The following is an 18,325-nucleotide window of genomic DNA, read 5'->3' as shown; positions in this document are numbered from 1 at the left end:
AACACTATAATTAGAATTATCTCATGATTTATAGCTTAGTCCTGCTGCTACAACTCTCTTTTGACTTTTAGAAAATAGCCTTAAATGGAGACCTTTGCGTAAGGTGTAACTGACTAAAAATGGAGTCTCATACCCATGTGAGGATTGTGAACCGTACAGAATCATGATTTATTTGCCTTTTAATGTTCAGTCCCTAGATCAGAGATGAACATGATGAATGGGCAGCGTTTTCAGACGTTGTTGAAACCATTGACTTTGTTGGAGCAGCCTGAAGGCGTCTCAATCCCCTCCCCCACAGAGACTCAGCGACAGTGTGCCTGTATTACTATCTATTTATAAAGGTCAGCCTGCTCCACAGTATTTAAAATGCAAAGAATCTTTCAAGAAAAGTGGATTGCTTTTTACCATTGGTAAAAGGTATATAAAACCTAGGAAAGATGAAAAGCTTTAAAAACACACGATGTTTGATATTCCCTTTATTCCCCACAAAGACTTTTACAGAGTAGGCACTCAGTAAATGTTTGATGATAAAGATAGAAAATATTTATTCTCTTTTGAAAATAGCTCATAAAGTTTTTGAAACAGTATGGGCATCAGGATCTTAAAAGATTCACGGTAGAATTTCAAATACATATTGTGATCAGAACTAGGGCAGTGGCAAACCAGAAGCTCAATAAATGAGGCTTAACCTTCATTTATATCTTCCAGGATTTCTACCCACACTCTTTATCCTAATACCTATTGCAGAGATGAAAAGGAGACCCAAGGAATGCTGTACCATCTGGCAGTGTTGGTGTTATCTGTGAAACCAACTGCAAATTATTAAGCTTGAATAAGTGTTCTTGAATATTCATTAGCTTTATTCTCTGATGCTTCAATATTAACGCAGGGCACAGTATCTATTCCCGCTTGAGACATACTCACTAAAGGTGACTCATTAATACACTTCAAATCCTACAACCAAACACTCCTTGAATTATATCAGTGCACTGTAATTTTTATAAGGTACACCCCTTGAAATATTTTCAATACATTTAATTGGGTATATGTGCCAGGAATTGTGCAAGCATTGAATAAAGAAATTCATTAATACAACTAAAACTTATTCAATATCTATTACCAGAAACAGACCCGGCGTCAGCTTACTATCTGGCTCAGAAGGCAGACATTTAACAAGCAAATGCAATTGCTAATTTTCAGAAAGAAGTCCATGTGAGATCCCAAGAAGACACAACTCTCTAAAGATCAGACCGAGGAAGAAGGGGGACGGCGGCCAGGCAAACAACTTGACTATCACCTCATAAATGGTATACCGGCATATGGCCAAAATACTATTAAAATACAGAAGAGCAAGGATTTAATTCTCTCTGGAGGTTTGGGAGGGTATGAGAAAGGAGCTGAAATCTTCAGGGATGAATAGGCTTTCTACAGGCTTAAAATGGGTGCTGGTGATGATGGAAGTGACAGTGTTCGGGAAGGCATTTGCTCAGCTGGGGAAATGCATGTACCAATTGTGAGAGGTGGGTGACCATCAGAACACTCCCACTGATTCATTAGCTTCTTGCCCAAGCACCAGGATAGCCAGTTAAACCAGTTTGAGTGGGAGTTGTTATTTCACGTCAGACCTCAGATTTTTTTTCTCCAGAATGGAGTGTTGCCAGATAAAATATAAGATGCCTAGTTAAATTTATATTTCAGATAAACGACGAATAATTTTTTAGTAAAGTCGCCAATATTTGGGGACATACAGAAAAAGTTATTTGTTTATCTGAAATTCAAATTATTAAAAAATTCGATTTGACTTTTTATTTGTGTATTTTATTTACTACATCAGGCAATCCTACCAGACTGGTAAGAACCAGGCAGGTCTGCTGTGGCACATATAATAACATATATGACCCCCGTTTTCTGTAGCCTTCCCACCCCAAAGTCTCTCCAGTTGGAAGTCAGACAGAACTGGCTTCCAGAAAAGAGACGCTGTTACTAGGCAACCAAGGCGCAAACCCACCCGGCAGTCCGCAGGATCCGCGTTTAGAAGCGCGGTGCATCCTGGGAGTGAGTTTTCTAAGTTCGGATTCGCCTCCAACGGCCAAGGGACTACAACTCCCAGGAGCGCCAAAGGGTCGCCTAGAGGCACTCTGGGAGTGCTGGTTCTACAGTGTCAAAGGGTCCTGGTAGGCTGGTTGTGTAGAAAAGAGCAAGACCGATTTTTCGAGACTCTCAACATTAAGAATTCATATAAAGGGTTAAACCGAGAGTTGCTGTTTTCAACACGGAGAAAACAAGTCTTCCGGAACATCGTGGCGACACGTGCACGCGCGCGCTGACGTTACATCCCGTGCTGAGAGATACGGACTGAGCGTCGATCCTGCACGTGACCCCAGCGCTTCTTAGTGATTGGCTGTTTCGGGGACGCGGCGCTCGGGCGCGGACCCTCCGGATTGGTGCTTCGACACAGCGGGGTGGGACTCCGGCTGCAGCCGCGGGAGGTCCGGACACTGGCGGCCATGGGACTCGCCGGTAAGTGCGCGTCTGACCTCCCCTCGCCGGCACTCTCTGCCGCTTCCAGATGGGACTGGGCTGCCCGCAGGGGGCCGTGGCCGGCAGTGGAGGGGGCGAAGCCCACCCGGCTTGAGGCTCGGAAGTCGGGGTCGAGGGTCTCCGGAGTCGAGTGGGGCTGAGGGTGCGCTGAGGCGGCTGCGCTGTAGCGGGTTCCGCGTCGGCTGAGGCGAGCGGGGCCAACGGCTCCGGGGTCCCCGGTCTCCGCCCCCTGCCCACTCCCTGACCGTTTCCCTCCCTTTGGTCCTGGCGAGACCCCGTCTGACTCCGGCGGGGTCGCTGACTGAGCGGGGGTCATTCCTTCCTTGGCCCGGGTGCTCCCCAGCGACCTCTCGGTGAGTGAAGCCGGGACGGCGCCCAGGGGGTGGGTGGAAGCACCATCCTTTTGACCCCGAGCCCCCGCGACGTCTTCCTAAGGCTCTTCAGGAGTCCCTGTCGCTAATGACTCCCCAGGGACTCGTTGGCCATGGATTTTACGGCCATCTCGCTTTTGCTACTTAAGTGGCTGGGTAGGGACCTAGGACAGATCGCTCAACTTGTTTGGCTTCTCATTTGTAAAATAAGAGGGATATTCACTAGACCTCCAAGCCTCTCTTCAGCTTTAAAATCTTAAGATTCTGTGGTTGTGCCGTTGAGCTTTTACGCCACGAAGATGTTAAGGCGTGATAACCAGGTAGAGAGATTCCTCACAGAATATTGCGGGTTAATGACAGAACTTTAAATGATTTCATTGGGTTTTATACTCACTGTTTTCGTTATTATTCATCTTTTAAAATTGAATAGAATTGGAAATTCGGGTTTAGGTGACAAACCATAGTAAGAAAATGTTAGTGAAGCCACTTAAAAGTACAGACTTGAATGATCTCACGATTTGGTAATACTGAATCTTAATTAGTAAATTCAGGTCAACAAGCACCTATTGAGTATTTCTGAGAATATTTAAAATAAAGATGATTTTATTGGAGAGAATGATTAGACTTTGCACAAGCTGTTATCTGTTAATTTGCATTTTCTGAGTTTGTGGTGAAATCAGAAACTCAGACCTTTAGGGTGGCTTCCCGTTGTATAGTTTGAGTTTCTGGAGGCGTGGAAATCTCATTGTAAAACTGAGGCAGAGTTTCACTAACTTTCCAAGAACCCCTTTAGTTTTTTAAACGTCTGAAAATCTGTAATTGTGCTGAATATTGAGTGAGGATTTTGCACTGATGGGTAGATCTAGGGAACCCCTGAGCTAAGCATTTCCTACTTTAAGATGTAGAAAACGGCCCCAGATCCAGTCTTTATCTTCTGATTCCAAACTGAAGGGAGGGACACTCATGGAGCAAAGACTTACATAAGTGAAAGTTTAAGAATATGAAGGGAGCATTTGGATGATCACCATTCTTGAATAAAGGAGGATAAGATGTGGAGCTCTGCGACATGTGCTACAGGTGACACTTAAAAAAAGCTCTGAGAAGATAGTTCTAACCCCAGGTGTGTTTTAGTGGGAAGCACAAAGTTAATACTAGCACAAGTGGGGTTAACTTTTTCTGTAAAGAGTCATATATTTAATGATTTGAAGGAACTTGTTTGTTAGCATGGCAGATTACTAGCTCCTGTGGTGTAACACATTATTTGAAATTATATGTAGCAGTATTTTTAGAGCCAAGATTAAGATATGAGGGCTTTGCAGAATCTAGCTCTGTTGTATGGCACATAGTAAATGCTAAGCAAGTAAATGTTGTCAAATGCATAAATTCATTATATGCTTTCTTTTATCCCTAGGAGAAAAGCTAACAGATTCACATTAACAATCAAACAATATTTGTATCTGGATTTGGAGTATGGAATGTATTGTGTTTCTGAGCTGAGATCCTGTTTACTCTCTCTTTCAGGCACTAAAGGACGCATATCTTAAACGAGTTGCTCTCAGGACTAATGCCTAAACCATCTCAGCATGGCCTGTAGTGGAGGAGGTGGACCTGACCAGCCTCCCTCAGCTACACTCTCCCATGTCAGCCCTGGAAGTCTTTCCACAAGTATAACTCATACCCATAATATATGCATGGTGTCGGACTTTTTCTACCCGAATATGGGAGGCGTGGAAAGCCACATTTATCAGCTCTCTCAGTGCCTGATTGAAAGAGGGCACAAGGTCATAATTGTCACCCATGCTTATGGAAATCGAAAAGGCATCCGTTACCTCACTAATGGCCTCAAAGTCTATTACTTGCCTCTGAAAGTCATGTATAACCAATCTACAGCCACGACCCTCTTTCACAGTCTGCCACTGCTCAGGTACATATTTGTTCGGGAGAGAGTCACGATAATCCATTCACATAGTTCCTTTTCTGCCATGGCCCATGATGCCCTCTTCCACGCCAAGACAATGGGCCTCCAGACAGTCTTCACGGACCATTCCCTTTTTGGATTTGCTGATGTCAGCTCGGTGCTTACAAACAAGCTTCTAACGGTGTCTCTCTGTGACACAAACCACATAATTTGTGTCTCTTATACTAGTAAGGAAAACACTGTGCTAAGAGCAGCACTGAATCCTGAAATAGTGTCCGTCATTCCTAATGCTGTAGATCCTACTGACTTCACTCCAGACCCATTTAGAAGGGATGATAGTGTAATAACTGTTGTTGTTGTCAGCAGACTTGTTTACAGAAAAGGTAATGAAATGATAGCTACAATTGCACTGCACAGCCTTTTATTTTCCTTGTAGAAAGCTGTTGAATATTTGTGTATATACTGATTGTTTGGCTTTTCCTTTTGTTTTATGTTTTTATAACTACTTCTACATTAAATATAGCAAAGAAGGGTCTAATACTGTTTTATACATACAAACGGAGAAATTTCTGGAACAGTGGTAAATATTACCTTCCCCCTTCCCCCAACCTTTGATATTTTGATTGTTACTTAAAAGTAAAAACAACCTGATGCTGTTTAATAGATAAGATCTTTTGAAAATTTCCCTACATGTGCAGTAAGAAGCACAGGGCCCAGCCCACCACATAACCCTTTCTTTTCATTGCAGATATTTGGAAAACTCAGAAAAGCACAAGGGTGAAAACTAAAATCAGCTGTAACTACCATTTAGGGATGACCCTAATGAATGTTTTGATTTCTAGCTTTCCTGTCTTTTTATGCATATGCTCAGAATCAGTGAGCTTGTTCTGCACATTGCTTGTTTTGTAGCTTGCTTATTTTATTTAATCATAGATAAGACATTCATAATGTACTGGCAGGTGAGTGATGAAGGCAGGAGGTTTAGATGGCCCAGAGTCCGATCCTGGCTCCATCCCTTGGTACGATCGAAGATAAGCTACTTAACACATCCGAGTCTCAATTGTTTTGTGTAATTTAGGCAACCATGGTGATCTTGTGAGGGTTCAGTGATGGTTCCTATGAAGTCCTCAGCCCAGTTTGTCCTCGAGAAGCGTCTGCTGTTATCAAGGGGGGTTATGTTAGCGCCCCTGTAACACTTCATGGGTACGGCGGTTGAATTTGTCGATCCTCGCTGACTTAAGAGTCTGAAATGGTCTGGTTATTCAAAACATAAATGGTCTTCTGGATGGCATTTGAAAACCTGTCCAGCAGTCAAAATTGTCACTGAAAGTAGGGAATTGTTAAAAAGATGATATGTACACTTAACCCCTTTAAAATACTTGAAGTTAACTCAAAATATTAACATGCAGTGAATTGCCGACAGTTTGATGTAGGCCTGCAGGATTAAGAGTACTGGTCTACTGATTGGAGCCACATCATCTTTCTTGTGTAGTCACATTCAAAAAGCATAAGTTACAATTGCCAATTTGGGTTTCTTTTAAGTGCAGTGAGAACCTAAAGGCATATGGAGTAATGTGCTTCTGGATTTTTAATTTGTTTTTGATTTTATACAGTGGTTCAGGATACCCTCTGACAAGCACTCTTTTCTATGTCTTTATTGGATTTTTCAAACCTTTTAGCGTAGTTTCACAGAAACTCATTTCATCAATTTATGTGCTATTTAATTGAATAACCGAGTATAGTAACAAGTGAAATTGGCATCAGAAAGATTGTGGACAAACGCAGCTGACTCTAGGTAAGCATGAAGCTCAGTGGTGGGATCAAAAATGTCCCAGTGTATTAGGGAGTGGCCTAAAATCCAGATGCGGGCCTTGGTCAGGATGGTTTACCTTTGGAGTGGAGAACCTTGGTCCATGCGGTGATCCCTAAGTGGAGGCTAGTGAGAAAACTACAGCTAAACAATTTCCGGGGTGAAGGCAGTGACGTGCTTTCATTCTTTACTGGAAGAAGATGTGAATGGATCAACATTTGGTGTTCTGGATCTCTTTGGGGATATTGGTGGTGTGTTTGTTGCAACTTAAACGTGTCGAATTTGTTTTTTCACCAAATAATATACCTTTGTGAGATAGCTAGCTAAGATAGCATGCATGGTCAAGGATCAGAGCAAAATTAACTTACCTGTTCAAAGACTGAACCCGTTACCTTTACTGATTATGGTATTTCAACCAGCTGATCTAATCACTAGCTATGACGGTACAGCCTTTCCTGTTCGCAATCCATTAGTATAACTAATATTTATCAGACCCTCTCTGTATGCCAGGCACTGTGCAAAAAGTAACATTCTGAGAAGGAACGGCCACCTCAGTAGCCCAAAAGTGAGTAGTTGTGTTAATGGTCCATTAATTATTAATAAGTTGATTTCTTTAGGAGGTGTTCATTTGGACCAGATATCAAAGGCCACTGGAATGTCCTCAGAGAGGATAAATCAAAAGTCGTATCGCCCAGGTTCCCTGACCGGCCGCCTCCCTCTCCTGCTGAGCCTGTTTTGCTCACGGTCAGGGTTTCGCAGTGCTCCTGTGCGTGTGCAGGCATGCCCCACTTCTTGCTCAATGACAACTTACATTTATATTCTGCAGTTGATAAAGCCTGTGCATGATACAGTGCCTCACTTGACCCTCCCAACAACTGTAGGGTAGATGTTATCTGCATGTAACAGAAACTGAGTCTCAGAGAGGGTAAGTAACTCACCCAGGTTACACAGTAAGTAAGAGGTGACAAACCTGAGTTGAGCTCTTCTTGAGTTAAGGTCTCCTGTTCCCTCCACCCTCGGCCCAGCCACCATTATCCTAGGTATAGATTCAAAAGATTCCTCAAAATATTGTTAAGACTGTACTTTAAAAGCAGCTCGAATCAGAACTTGCCTTGTCCCATTTTGTGTGAATATGGTGATTGAAAGTCCTTTTGTATGTTCTTTTGTGTTAGACTCTTGTTAGAGGCACCAGAACATTTTTTGTTTGGGGGGGGGACCTTTAGTCTTAGAATAACGTTATAGATCATTGGTAATATCCATCAGTTCCATTTCTTTTAAGGTAGTTGTCAGGATTAAATGACAGTGTGTTTAAAGTATGTTGCCTGACATAGTAAGCACTCAGTAAATGTTAGCTATTACCAGCAATTAGGATTTTTACTGTATATGTGGGTTTTTATTTTTCATTTAAAGAATGGATTCTTAACTTTTGTATTAGAAGGGACAGAGGGGAAGGAAAGGAAAGAATTATGGGAGGTTAAATGTTAAAAGTCATTAAGACACCTGGGTTATCTAGAAATCCAGTTGATGGACTTGGTAATAGACTTAAAAGAAAGATAGCTAAGATTTTAATGAGAAGCCTTCGTAATTCAGAAAAGCCACATGTGAATTTATGTTTGCTAATGCAATCATATTTTTAAAATATTAAGTTTATTTAATAACTCTTACTTTGCATTACTTAATAAAAATGACCCTATATATATTATTTCTTCTACCATGTTTTTAATAATTGACCTCCCTATATTTAGGAAGATTGATAGAAGTGCAGTTCTTTTGTGTGTGTGTGTGCGCGCATTTCTTAAATTAAGAAACTTTAACTGGGTTATTTTACATTTACTTTCACTTCTGAAAGTGTATGATTTGTAACCGTTAATGAACTAAATTCCTAAATATCAACGTGGCTGTCACCTGGGATAGCCACTTGCAGACTAGTCGGGCATGATTTATTTTACTGCTTTGTGTTACCTGAGATTGTATGTACATATTATAAGAAACATGTTTTCTTTAAAAAAGGGTGGGGGTAACCAAGATGTATCCTTTTGTTCTATGGACTGTAATGATGCGGCCCTTGAGGTCTTGGCTTCATTTTCTGTCATTCAGGGAGAGTGGGCTCTGGCACGTTTGGATGGACTATTCTTTAAATTTTGCTAGTAGCATAGTGTTTGCTGCAAAATCCTCTGTCCAGACCACATTTTCAACGAAATGGAGTAAGTGGTTATACTTTGCTGCTGAGCCCCTTCCTGTGGCAGAAGGTAGAATCATAGACAGATGGAACTTTGTAGCTGAAAGAGACCTTGGACTTCAGGTACACAGGTCTCTTCATTTTCTGTATTAGGAAACTTTCCCATCACGGAAGAGCTTGCTTATAAAGAGGGTGGGACAAGACCCAGATCTCCAGTCAGCTGTCCTGCTCTGTAGGAAATTTTAACTGAAATGTTAGCTACCTCAAATGCATTTTTTGGCAGTAGGCGATGCATAAGCACAGCTGAGTAACTTAAAGAACATTGTGTTGAAATGAAACAGAATCAGGCACACGTTGGGCGTGTGGAAGGGAGCAATGGATGTCAGTGTATATGTCTTCAATTGCAACTCTTGGGGAACTCCTGGCAGTTCATGAAAGATTTCACCCTTCCAGGAAAGGTTTAAGAGAATCAGTTTCTCTATTTAGGGAAGGCATAGCTAATATTTTTCAAAGTGAGCAGATTCTTGGTAGTTCTGATGATTTTTTTTTAAGTTTAATTATTAATATCTCCAACATTCAACTTTTTGTTTTCAGGGACCGATTTGCTTAGTGGTATAATACCTGAACTCTGTCAGAAATACCCTGATTTAAATTTCGTAATTGGTGGAGAGGGACCAAAGAGAATCATTTTGGAAGAAGTACGAGAAAGATACCAGCTACATGACAGGTATTGATGGATTCCATACTGTCTTGGGTGAGAAAATAGCAGTTACCTAAGTTTAGTTTTGGCTACGTACCTGCATTAAGTGGGCTGTATCTCCTGTATGTACTTGATGAAAAATGTAGTGCAAGGCCTATTTTAAAATATATATATATATAAAATGGGAAATCCTAGTTAAAGCATTCGTAATTTCATTTTTTTCTGTTAGCCCAAAATTATTTGGGGGCAGTGGTTGGGGCACCCTAGAATGCACCAAAAGAAACCCCCACTTTAATTGGAAATATTTGCAGATTCTCCAGCCATCGTAAATTGTGATTTAAGTAGTGTGGCCCAAATCATTATAAATTGCTCTGCATGTACAGATTCGAACATTTCTCTTCCTCGGTAACTTAGATGACATGAGCTGTGGGCACGTGAAGCAGCAATTTAAAAGGGACATTTTCCTTCTTAGAAATCTTAACATTTACTCATCCAGGTGTGTTAATAGTTTCATTGAATGCAGACTGATTTTGGAGAAGATGCAATTTGATACATGTGGCAAAAGTTAGAAATCTGTTAGCTGTACAAGTTTTAACCAAACAACTTTATATGACCTTTTCTTTTAGATCAGAGTTGGGTATATTAATCTTTTAAGGTGGAAAACATTAGAACCAATAAGAATCCAAATATAACCTGAGTAGCACACTTGGCTAGTAAATGATGTTTCTGTTGTCGCATGATTTTCACTCCCCTCTTTTTTCTCTTATTTCAAAAATCAGAGTGCATCTCTTGGGAGCCTTAGAACACAAGGATGTTAGAAATGTCTTAGTTCAAGGACATATTTTTCTTAATACTTCCCTTACTGAAGCATTCTGCATGGCCATTGTGGAAGCAGCCAGTTGTGGTTTACAGGTAAAAAGCTTTGAGGGCTTACGTTATTGGGGTCTCTTGTATTTTGAAAAATAATCAGACAGATACTGTAATACTTTTCAAAGTGGGTTTTGCTGCTTTTCCCAAGATACGAACTGTGGTGGATCATAGGTTCTTGTTTTCCTTTTAAGGTTGTGAGTACCAGGGTTGGCGGAATTCCTGAAGTACTTCCAGAAAGTCTTATCATTTTATGTGAGCCTTCTGTGAAATCTTTGTGTGAGGGGTTGGAAAAAGCTATTTCCCAACTGAAGTCGGGAGCATTGCTGCCTCCAGAAAAGATCCATAACATAGTAAAGACTTTCTACACTTGGAGGAACGTTGCGGAGAGAACCGAAAAAGTATGTCACCTGCTAAGAAAAGGGTATTTGAAGATTGTGTCTGAATCTTACTTGATGTTTCATGTACATGTTTGCTGCTGCTTACATACGTTTACCATTTCTGCTCTGTTGCTTAAGTTTATGACATCTCTTCCAAATGAAAAGAGATGAACTATGTATTACTTTTGGCATATGCTAGGCTAAGTTTCTAGTCATATCGTTGCATTTGACATCTGAAAATAGCAGTGATGCAGCATCTAGACCTTTCATTAAACTGGGCATAAAGAAGTTACAAAATTTTCTAGAAGTCACAACGATTGGAGGCAAAACTAATACTAAAATCTGCTCTTAGATGTTTTTTTGAGGCCGTTGATAATTCTAAAGCACGTAGGTCCATTAGAAAATAAGTGGCTTTGTTTAGCCATTGCGGCAGCTTTATAACGTGCAAATACTTAATTCAGGCTGCTTCCTAAAACTCTTGTGTCACTTTTGCTAGCTGCTGTGATTTTTCCACAGGAAAGGGACTTTTTTGCATCTTTGGCCTGACGGAGAATGTAGTAAGTTAGAATTCAGACTGCACATGACACATGTTGAAAGTAGGATCACCAATAAAAGGCAGCAGTGGAGAATGTCCAAAAGACAGGTGCACAAGACAGGGTGATGCCCTTAAGTGGGGGAGTACAGTTGTGGGAAATGCGTCTTTATTTCGAGGTCAGGACTTCATTTATTCTCCTCGGTTTTGTCCTGTATTTAAGTACCTCTCGTCACTTCGTCTGCCTCCTGTCTCTGATTACCACGTAACAAGCTGGGTGGGAAGACTCTGCTTCTTAGTGTATAGAAGCTGCGAACCAGAAAGACAGTCAGTCGGGAGTGTGGAGAAGAGAGTGCTTTATTTCTACTCTAATTGTGTTCAGCAGCTCATTTCTGGCCCAAAGTAGAGAGCAAGATGGAGCTGAGGAAGCAGAAAGGCTTTCTTATTTGCTTTAAATTGTAAATTCCCGTACATGAGGTGAGCCCATATTTGAATCTAAGTCCAATAAAACTCTTTTTAATCTCTAAAAATTGACACATACAATACATTTTCCACTGAAATAATGAGATGTTTGTGTCAACAAACAGTTTTGACTGAAATATCTCTGAGATACTCAACTTTGGAGAAGTTTTGCGGTATCTCCACCCATATGAGAGAACTACATGTCCTGGCTTTCCTTTGGAAGTTGGGGTGCAGCACTGATGACCTGCTGTGAGCACATGTCACAGTCGCCTAGGGAGACTTGGCAGGCTCTGGGCCTTTTCTGCTCCGGCCCGCCTGCCTCCCCAGACACTGCTCGGTTCTAACATGACCCTTGAAGAGCAGAGGTGGAATTTGGGAATGATTGGCAGGGATATTTGGTTAGACAGGTTTTTTTCCCATGAAACCCATCCTGATTGAGAACCATGGCTCTGTAAGTTGTGACTTCATCTTCTTGATCGACATCATGTAAACCTCAGAAGTCTGAGCTATGTCGATAGTCAATTCAGCGCCAGAGAGATACAGTGACAATTTATCAGCATATGTTAAAGGAGTGAATTAGGGTTTTTTGAAACCACAAATGTGCTTTTAGTTATTCTTAAAATAATATTAAGACATCTGTATCGTTTTCGGTTTTACACTCTGTGGCGATTCGTAGTATATATTCAGAAAAAAGCTAGTCCTTGCCTATAATGGACTGTCATCCCTGTCATTCTCTTCATAGTGGTAAATTATTATTTTGTCACTTGAGATCATAAATTACTTCGCTTAATTGGCCTAGAAATAAAGGTGGACACACAGGTGAGTTTGTAGTTGCTCTTTTAATTCTACCTGTTCCACGTAGGACATTCCATCCCTTTCAACTCTTCCTTCTTAGTTTAATTGTGCTAGTTAGGAAATTGATCAAGAAATTAAATCAGTGTTCATGCTGAAACATTCTTTTTAAGTTTTAATTCGCCAGACTCAGCATAATGCTTGACATAATTCTGCTTAAAATGTATTCCAAATGTCCTCAGGGTAGAGGAGCTAGATGAAAACAACCTGTATCTTTCAGAGGCCACTGACGTGTAGAATTTGCACCGCACGTCATAACTTTCTTGAGTTCAAAAGGGGATGCTTTACAGGTCTGATACGTGAGAATGAGTACAAGTAATGCTCAAATGCAATTTAAAACACTCATGCTGGCCCATTTTGTGTATCTGAGATAAGAATTTTCAAAGATCTTTTTTTTTTTTTTTAATATTTCTGAGTTTAGTGCTTAGCAGTACTTAAAATAAAAAGCAAGCCATCTACTACCAGTTCTCAGCAATAAGCTTTGTTTGCCAGTGTTTGACCTATACCATCTACCCAAATATCCCCCCCTCTCTTCCCTCTCCTTTTGTTTGGAATCCATGAAACATTTCTTATATCCTCCCCATCTGTGCTCAGCAATGCAGCCGCCGATGGCTGTGGAAAGAGGAGCCTCTGTGTACCCAGAAGCACACTAGATTGTAACCCTGATTGCAGCTGATGTCTGCCAGAGAGCCTCTCAGCCGAGCCAAAGAAGTTTAAAGGGCGAGTCCTGCTTCAGGGAGTCCCTGCTAAATTAAATATGGCCTCGACAGAGGTGTCCCGAAAAGCTGTTCCAACTTCTCAGACTTTGGAATTCTCGTAGTTGATTAAATGTTGATGGTGGTCTCCCGGGGGACAAGAGCCATGGTATGTTCATCTTGGTATCACTCACCATCTACCCCAGTATTTTGTCCAGAATAGGCACTCCCTAAGCGTTGAATTGAGTGGCACAGATGAGTGGCATTTCTTTCACTAATCACATCGTTACTGTAACAACAACAATGAAATGTAAGCAGCTTCTGTTGACACCTCTAAAGCATTCCTGGCCTGTGCAGGTCGCTGCTGCTGGTGGGTCAGCGTGCTCATTCTTGGCCTCTCTCCCACCAGGTATACGACCGCGTGGCAGGGGAAGCTGTGTTATCGATGGACAAACGACTGGACAGACTCATCTCTCACTGTGGCCCAGTGACAGGCTGCATTTTTGCTTTGTTGGCTGTATTGAACTTTCTCTTCCTTGTTTTCCTGAGATGGGTGACTCCAGATTCTATCATCGATGTTGCAGTAGATGCCACAGGGCCCAGGGCTGCCTGGGCTCGTCAGCATCCTTGCAGTAAAAAAGGGGGTGAGAATAATGAGATGTCTAAAACCAGGTAGAAGAAAGCCTGGATTGCGAGAATTAAACATGATAGTTCTAATAAGACTATTGAAAATAACCTTGCTTTTTTTTCTTTATTTTAAAAGTTAATTTAGTAAGTTATGCTACCTCTGTATCATTCAATGTTTTATTTTGTGGAAAGATGAAAACTTATGCAATTCCTGAGTGTTAGAAACTCCTTGCACTTATTTAAAATTTGGGAGAGAACATTTAAGCCACTCAGGTATGCAATTTTTCAGACTACTGAAATCCCTCTAGCCGAGATGTTTTAACGTTCTATTTTGGGAGCTTTGGGTGCTGAAGGGCCAAACGTTTTCTGGGCATTTTTTGGCCAATTTTAAATGTTCTACCATTAATTTGACATTCACCAGATGTTTACAGATTTTCTTTAGGGAAGTACAACAATAATATAAACTGTTTTAAGTCGTGTTCATACTACATTTATTAGACATTAAAGTCATGTTCTTAAACATTTATTGGGTACACTCAGTAAGTGTTCCATATATCAGCAGGTTTCTTGAGTCAAATGGTCCATCCGTTACCAGCATGTTTTAAGCACCTACTATGTGCAGAATGCTGAACTAGGTACTTCCTGCGTTGGTTAAGGACCCGGGGTGCATTCACTCTTTGTTTGTCACTCAAATGGCTCACTTTGTCATAGTCACAGTTGACATGAAATGGAAGATATCCACCATGCCAAAAATGCTCATGCTTTTAATGCCAGGAAAAATTTGCTGGCATACCCCGTGTTCTTTGATCCTGTTGTATGCATTCTCCTAGGTAGAGCTTTTGTCTTCAGTTGTGTGTGTGAAAATCTTTTGCTTTTTCAATACTAGGGACCGATATCACTGTTGATGCTAGTGCAGAGAAACCCTTCCCATCTTGAAGTGCATAATTCAGTCCTCTGTCAATGCCTTGATGTTTTCCGAGCAGAATGTACGAGGTGTGCCATCTCAAATCTGCTGCTACCCTGTACCTTTGATAGAAGTCATTTCCCTTCACTTGTGGCCTAGCTGACATCTGATGAGTATTGTCAGTGTGCGAAAGTCTTTACCCCAGAATGTTTTACTTAGAGCACATTGAGTTGGAAAATGTTAGGAACACAGTCTCTTTGTGGATGGATGTTGTTAACAGTGATTGTTGTTGCCCAGAGCCATGGGTTTTTAAACCCCAAATTATCCACATGGTGTGTCTTATTAATTCTTGGAACTCCTTAGAGTAAGTTTTTGTGATAAAGGACTGTGAGATCACAAGAATGAGGCACTGTGGGTGCGTGAGTTAGATTCTGTCAGTATTAAGATTCTGTACAGGATTTTTTTTTTCTTTTTAAAAAGTATCTTAACATGCCTGTTAATCAGTTGCCACTGATACATAAGAAATATATTTGTGTTTTGTACTAAAACACAAATGCAAGAGTGCAATTTTTGAAATTTAGATGTTAGGGGTTCTTTTGTTAAAGAAAAACAAACTGACCCAAACCATTAAATCTTACTGGGATTCTTATGCATAGAAACTGATGTATAAATATGAAATAAACAGTGCCAATATTCATGATAAAGCAGGAAACTATAACGTTTGGTTTTATTTATTCTTATTCTGTTCAGCAATTTTTAAAGGCATACTACTGTTTTTTCTTAGGTTTTTGTTTCCTAGCAGTTTTTCAAAGTTGCCATTTAATTATTAAGTTGCCATTTATTTCAGATGGAAATAGGATTTAAAATTCTTGCATGAAAAATACGTAATTTGAATATTTTCCTTTTTTTATTTTTAAACAAATGGAAGTAAATTTTGCTTGTTCTGGTAAATCTTAATTTTTCAGGCTTCCTGAATACCTTAATTGTAACTGTCAGTGTTGCACTGGTCAATATGTGGAAACATACAGTTCTACCCTGCTACTTACATTTATTTGAAAGTGAACTCGCAGTGATGAGGAATTTATGAAAAATATAGTATTTCTTTTGATGTTATAAAAAGTAGCACATGTACAACTGATTTATGAAAACATGCTACATGTCCAGAAATAAAGACCAAAATGACGTTTTGAGAATTTTCTGAGTTTGTCTTGTTTGATGAAAAGAATATTATTTACTAGTTGAGCATACTTCTCCTACCTCGCCAGCTTTTTTTTTTTTTTTCGGTGCAATTTGATGTTTTGCTTGGTCTGTTAGTAAAACAGGAAATATCCTTCAGTTGATGAATTACTCTGCCATCTTTTCTTTCTAGAATATTCTTTTACTCATGGAATAACAAGTTCAATTGTGCCTTTGTTTCCTGATCCAAACAAGCCCTCATTTTTCATTACACTAGAGTTACCACGTGAGACAAATGAATACGTCTGTAAACTATCGTGTATGTGAGCTGTGTAATTATACGTTATATCTTGTGAGCTATTTTAAGAGAAATTTGAGTTTTGACTTCATTTACAGAAGCCCAGTATATGATCGGGCCATTCAGGATGGCTGTTCTCTTGCTCTCTGTACATCCCCTGCCTGACCAGTCCCCTGCTTCACCTACACCCTACTCACAAGACTGACCTTCCTACATACTTGCCCCAGGCCCCAGCTAGTGATCTTTCTAATCTTTAGATCAGAACATCTCTACCATGATAGCTTTTCAAAGGGGCTCCACCATGATAGCTTATCAAAGGTGCGGTGAGGGGCATGCCCCTCTGCTGGTTTCCTTGGTAACTGATGAGCCAACCTGACGTCAATTGCCCCTATAACTAGTCATCTCCCCCTCTCCCTAGTAGCAGAGTCGGCTGCTATGTCCTGCCATCCTGCTACCTGCTGTCTGCCACACGCAGTGGGCTGTCGCTCCAGGACCTTGCTTCAGATGTGTAAGATCCCCCATCCATGAAACTTGACGTTTCTTTTGCTGATTCTGGGCTCTTTCTTCAGGCTTGAGGCCGGGCAAGTACAGGGCTTGCAGACCTGCAGGGTGCCGCCCAGCACCTGGCTTCTCCCACCCGCTTTGTTGGAAGCAGTGGAGAGCGGTCACCTACATTGATAGGTTCTGATTTATCTTAGACCGAAACTGATTTCTGGCTAAGTCAGGGTATCTAGTGTTTACTTCTGTGAAGTATTCTTAAAGACCTCTTTATCCTCTGTGTTCCCCAAAGAATCTGACTAGATGTTAAACTGATCATCCTGTGGCTGTATTTTTTTTAATACGGAATTCTGAAAATTAAAGTCCTGTACAGATTTTGATTTGTATTCAGCAGTACTTTGGGGAGTTGATTTTCCTTTATCCTTTGTATTTGGCTGGCTTAGTAATTCTCAGCTGGGTGTGGCAGTGGTGATTTTTGCCCCCAAGGGGACGCCTGGTATCTCCTGGAGACATTTCTGGTTGTTACAACTGGATGTGAGTCGGGCATTGGCATCGAGTGGGTAGAGGTCAGGGATGCTGCTAACCATCCGACAATGCTTTTGGACAGCACCTCCCAACCCCGCTACAACAAAGAATTATCTGGCCCCAAATTTTAATAGTGCGAAGGCTGAGAAACCTTGGTGCTTCATATCCGTAAAAGATCCCATGAATTAACTCATTTCAGTAGCCTGTTAGGCTCATCTCGAATGTAATGCTCAAATACAGTAAAGATGATGTCTCAGAAAGAGTAGACATCCATTGGAACCTTAAAAAACTTGAACTTCTCATGGCCGACTTTTCTGGCACGTAAAACAAAAAGTATAGCCATATTTTAAATGAAGATGAAGGCCAACATAAGACTGAATAATCCTATATACATTACTGTGCTGATATGAATAAATGGTCACCTTCTTAGAGAACAGTTGGAGAAAGAGACATGAAACGAATTAAATACTTGTGTTCATCCACGTATTTTCATACACTGGCAGCCTACCAGGTAATCTAAGCTTGGTAAAGTTAACCTTATATGTGAATATCTGTTCTTGACAATGGAAACAGCACAAGACAGTGATATACTGAAATGGATATGTTGTATATTATGACTCAAGGCTGTGTTCTCATGCCTTACCCTTTTAACAGTATAAGACAGTTCTTACATAGATAGTAATTCTGATTTGCCTGAGTGCTAGGAGAAACTCATTTTTGCATTAAGCGTTTATTAAGTAAGATTTATTTAGTCATCTATAATTTTATTCTGGCTTGTCTTTCCCTATCAGTTGTAGAAATTTAGAAAATCTAATCTAGCTAAGCATGAAAGAGGAGACCTAGATTTCTCCTTCTCTGTTTTTCCCAGGTGAGGAAAATTCAAAATAAATCAACTTGTACTGGCCAGCAAATGCATGTTGAAAAGTTAGGGTTACAAGAGAATATTGTTCAGCGAGGGAAGGTATTGATCCATAGAATTTTGGGTACTTC

General features: G+C 40.6%; 1 protein-coding gene across 3 annotated transcripts; it reads left to right on the top strand.

Annotated features, from left to right (window-relative positions):
- Positions 1-2,405: 2,405 nt before the first annotated feature.
- Positions 2,406-16,031, top strand: PIGA (phosphatidylinositol glycan anchor biosynthesis class A). Of its 3 annotated transcripts, none has more exons than XM_045505066.2 (6): positions 2,406-2,520; positions 4,434-4,577; positions 9,414-9,546; positions 10,299-10,431; positions 10,581-10,787; positions 13,717-16,031. In XM_045505066.2, the coding sequence occupies exons 2-6, from the start codon at positions 4,496-4,498 to the stop codon at positions 13,981-13,983; spliced, it is 822 nt and encodes a 273-aa protein (XP_045361022.2). In that variant the 5' UTR covers positions 2,406-2,520; positions 4,434-4,495; the 3' UTR covers positions 13,984-16,031. The 3 variants fall into 3 exon arrangements, with proteins under 3 accessions (XP_045361022.2, XP_010966296.2, XP_045361021.2); XM_010967994.3 differs by having other exon boundaries at positions 4,434-5,213; XM_045505065.2 differs by lacking the exon at positions 2,406-2,520 and adding an exon at positions 2,542-2,894 and having other exon boundaries at positions 4,434-5,213.
- Positions 16,032-18,325: the final 2,294 nt, after the last annotated feature.

The sequence above is a fragment of the Camelus bactrianus genome, chromosome X (genome assembly GCF_048773025.1).
Source record: "Camelus bactrianus isolate YW-2024 breed Bactrian camel chromosome X, ASM4877302v1, whole genome shotgun sequence".
In the NCBI taxonomy this organism is placed as follows: Eukaryota; Metazoa; Chordata; class Mammalia; order Artiodactyla; family Camelidae; genus Camelus; species Camelus bactrianus.
The sequence above is the reverse complement of the archived record's forward strand: the minus strand, read 5'-3'. Positions and strand labels throughout refer to the sequence as shown.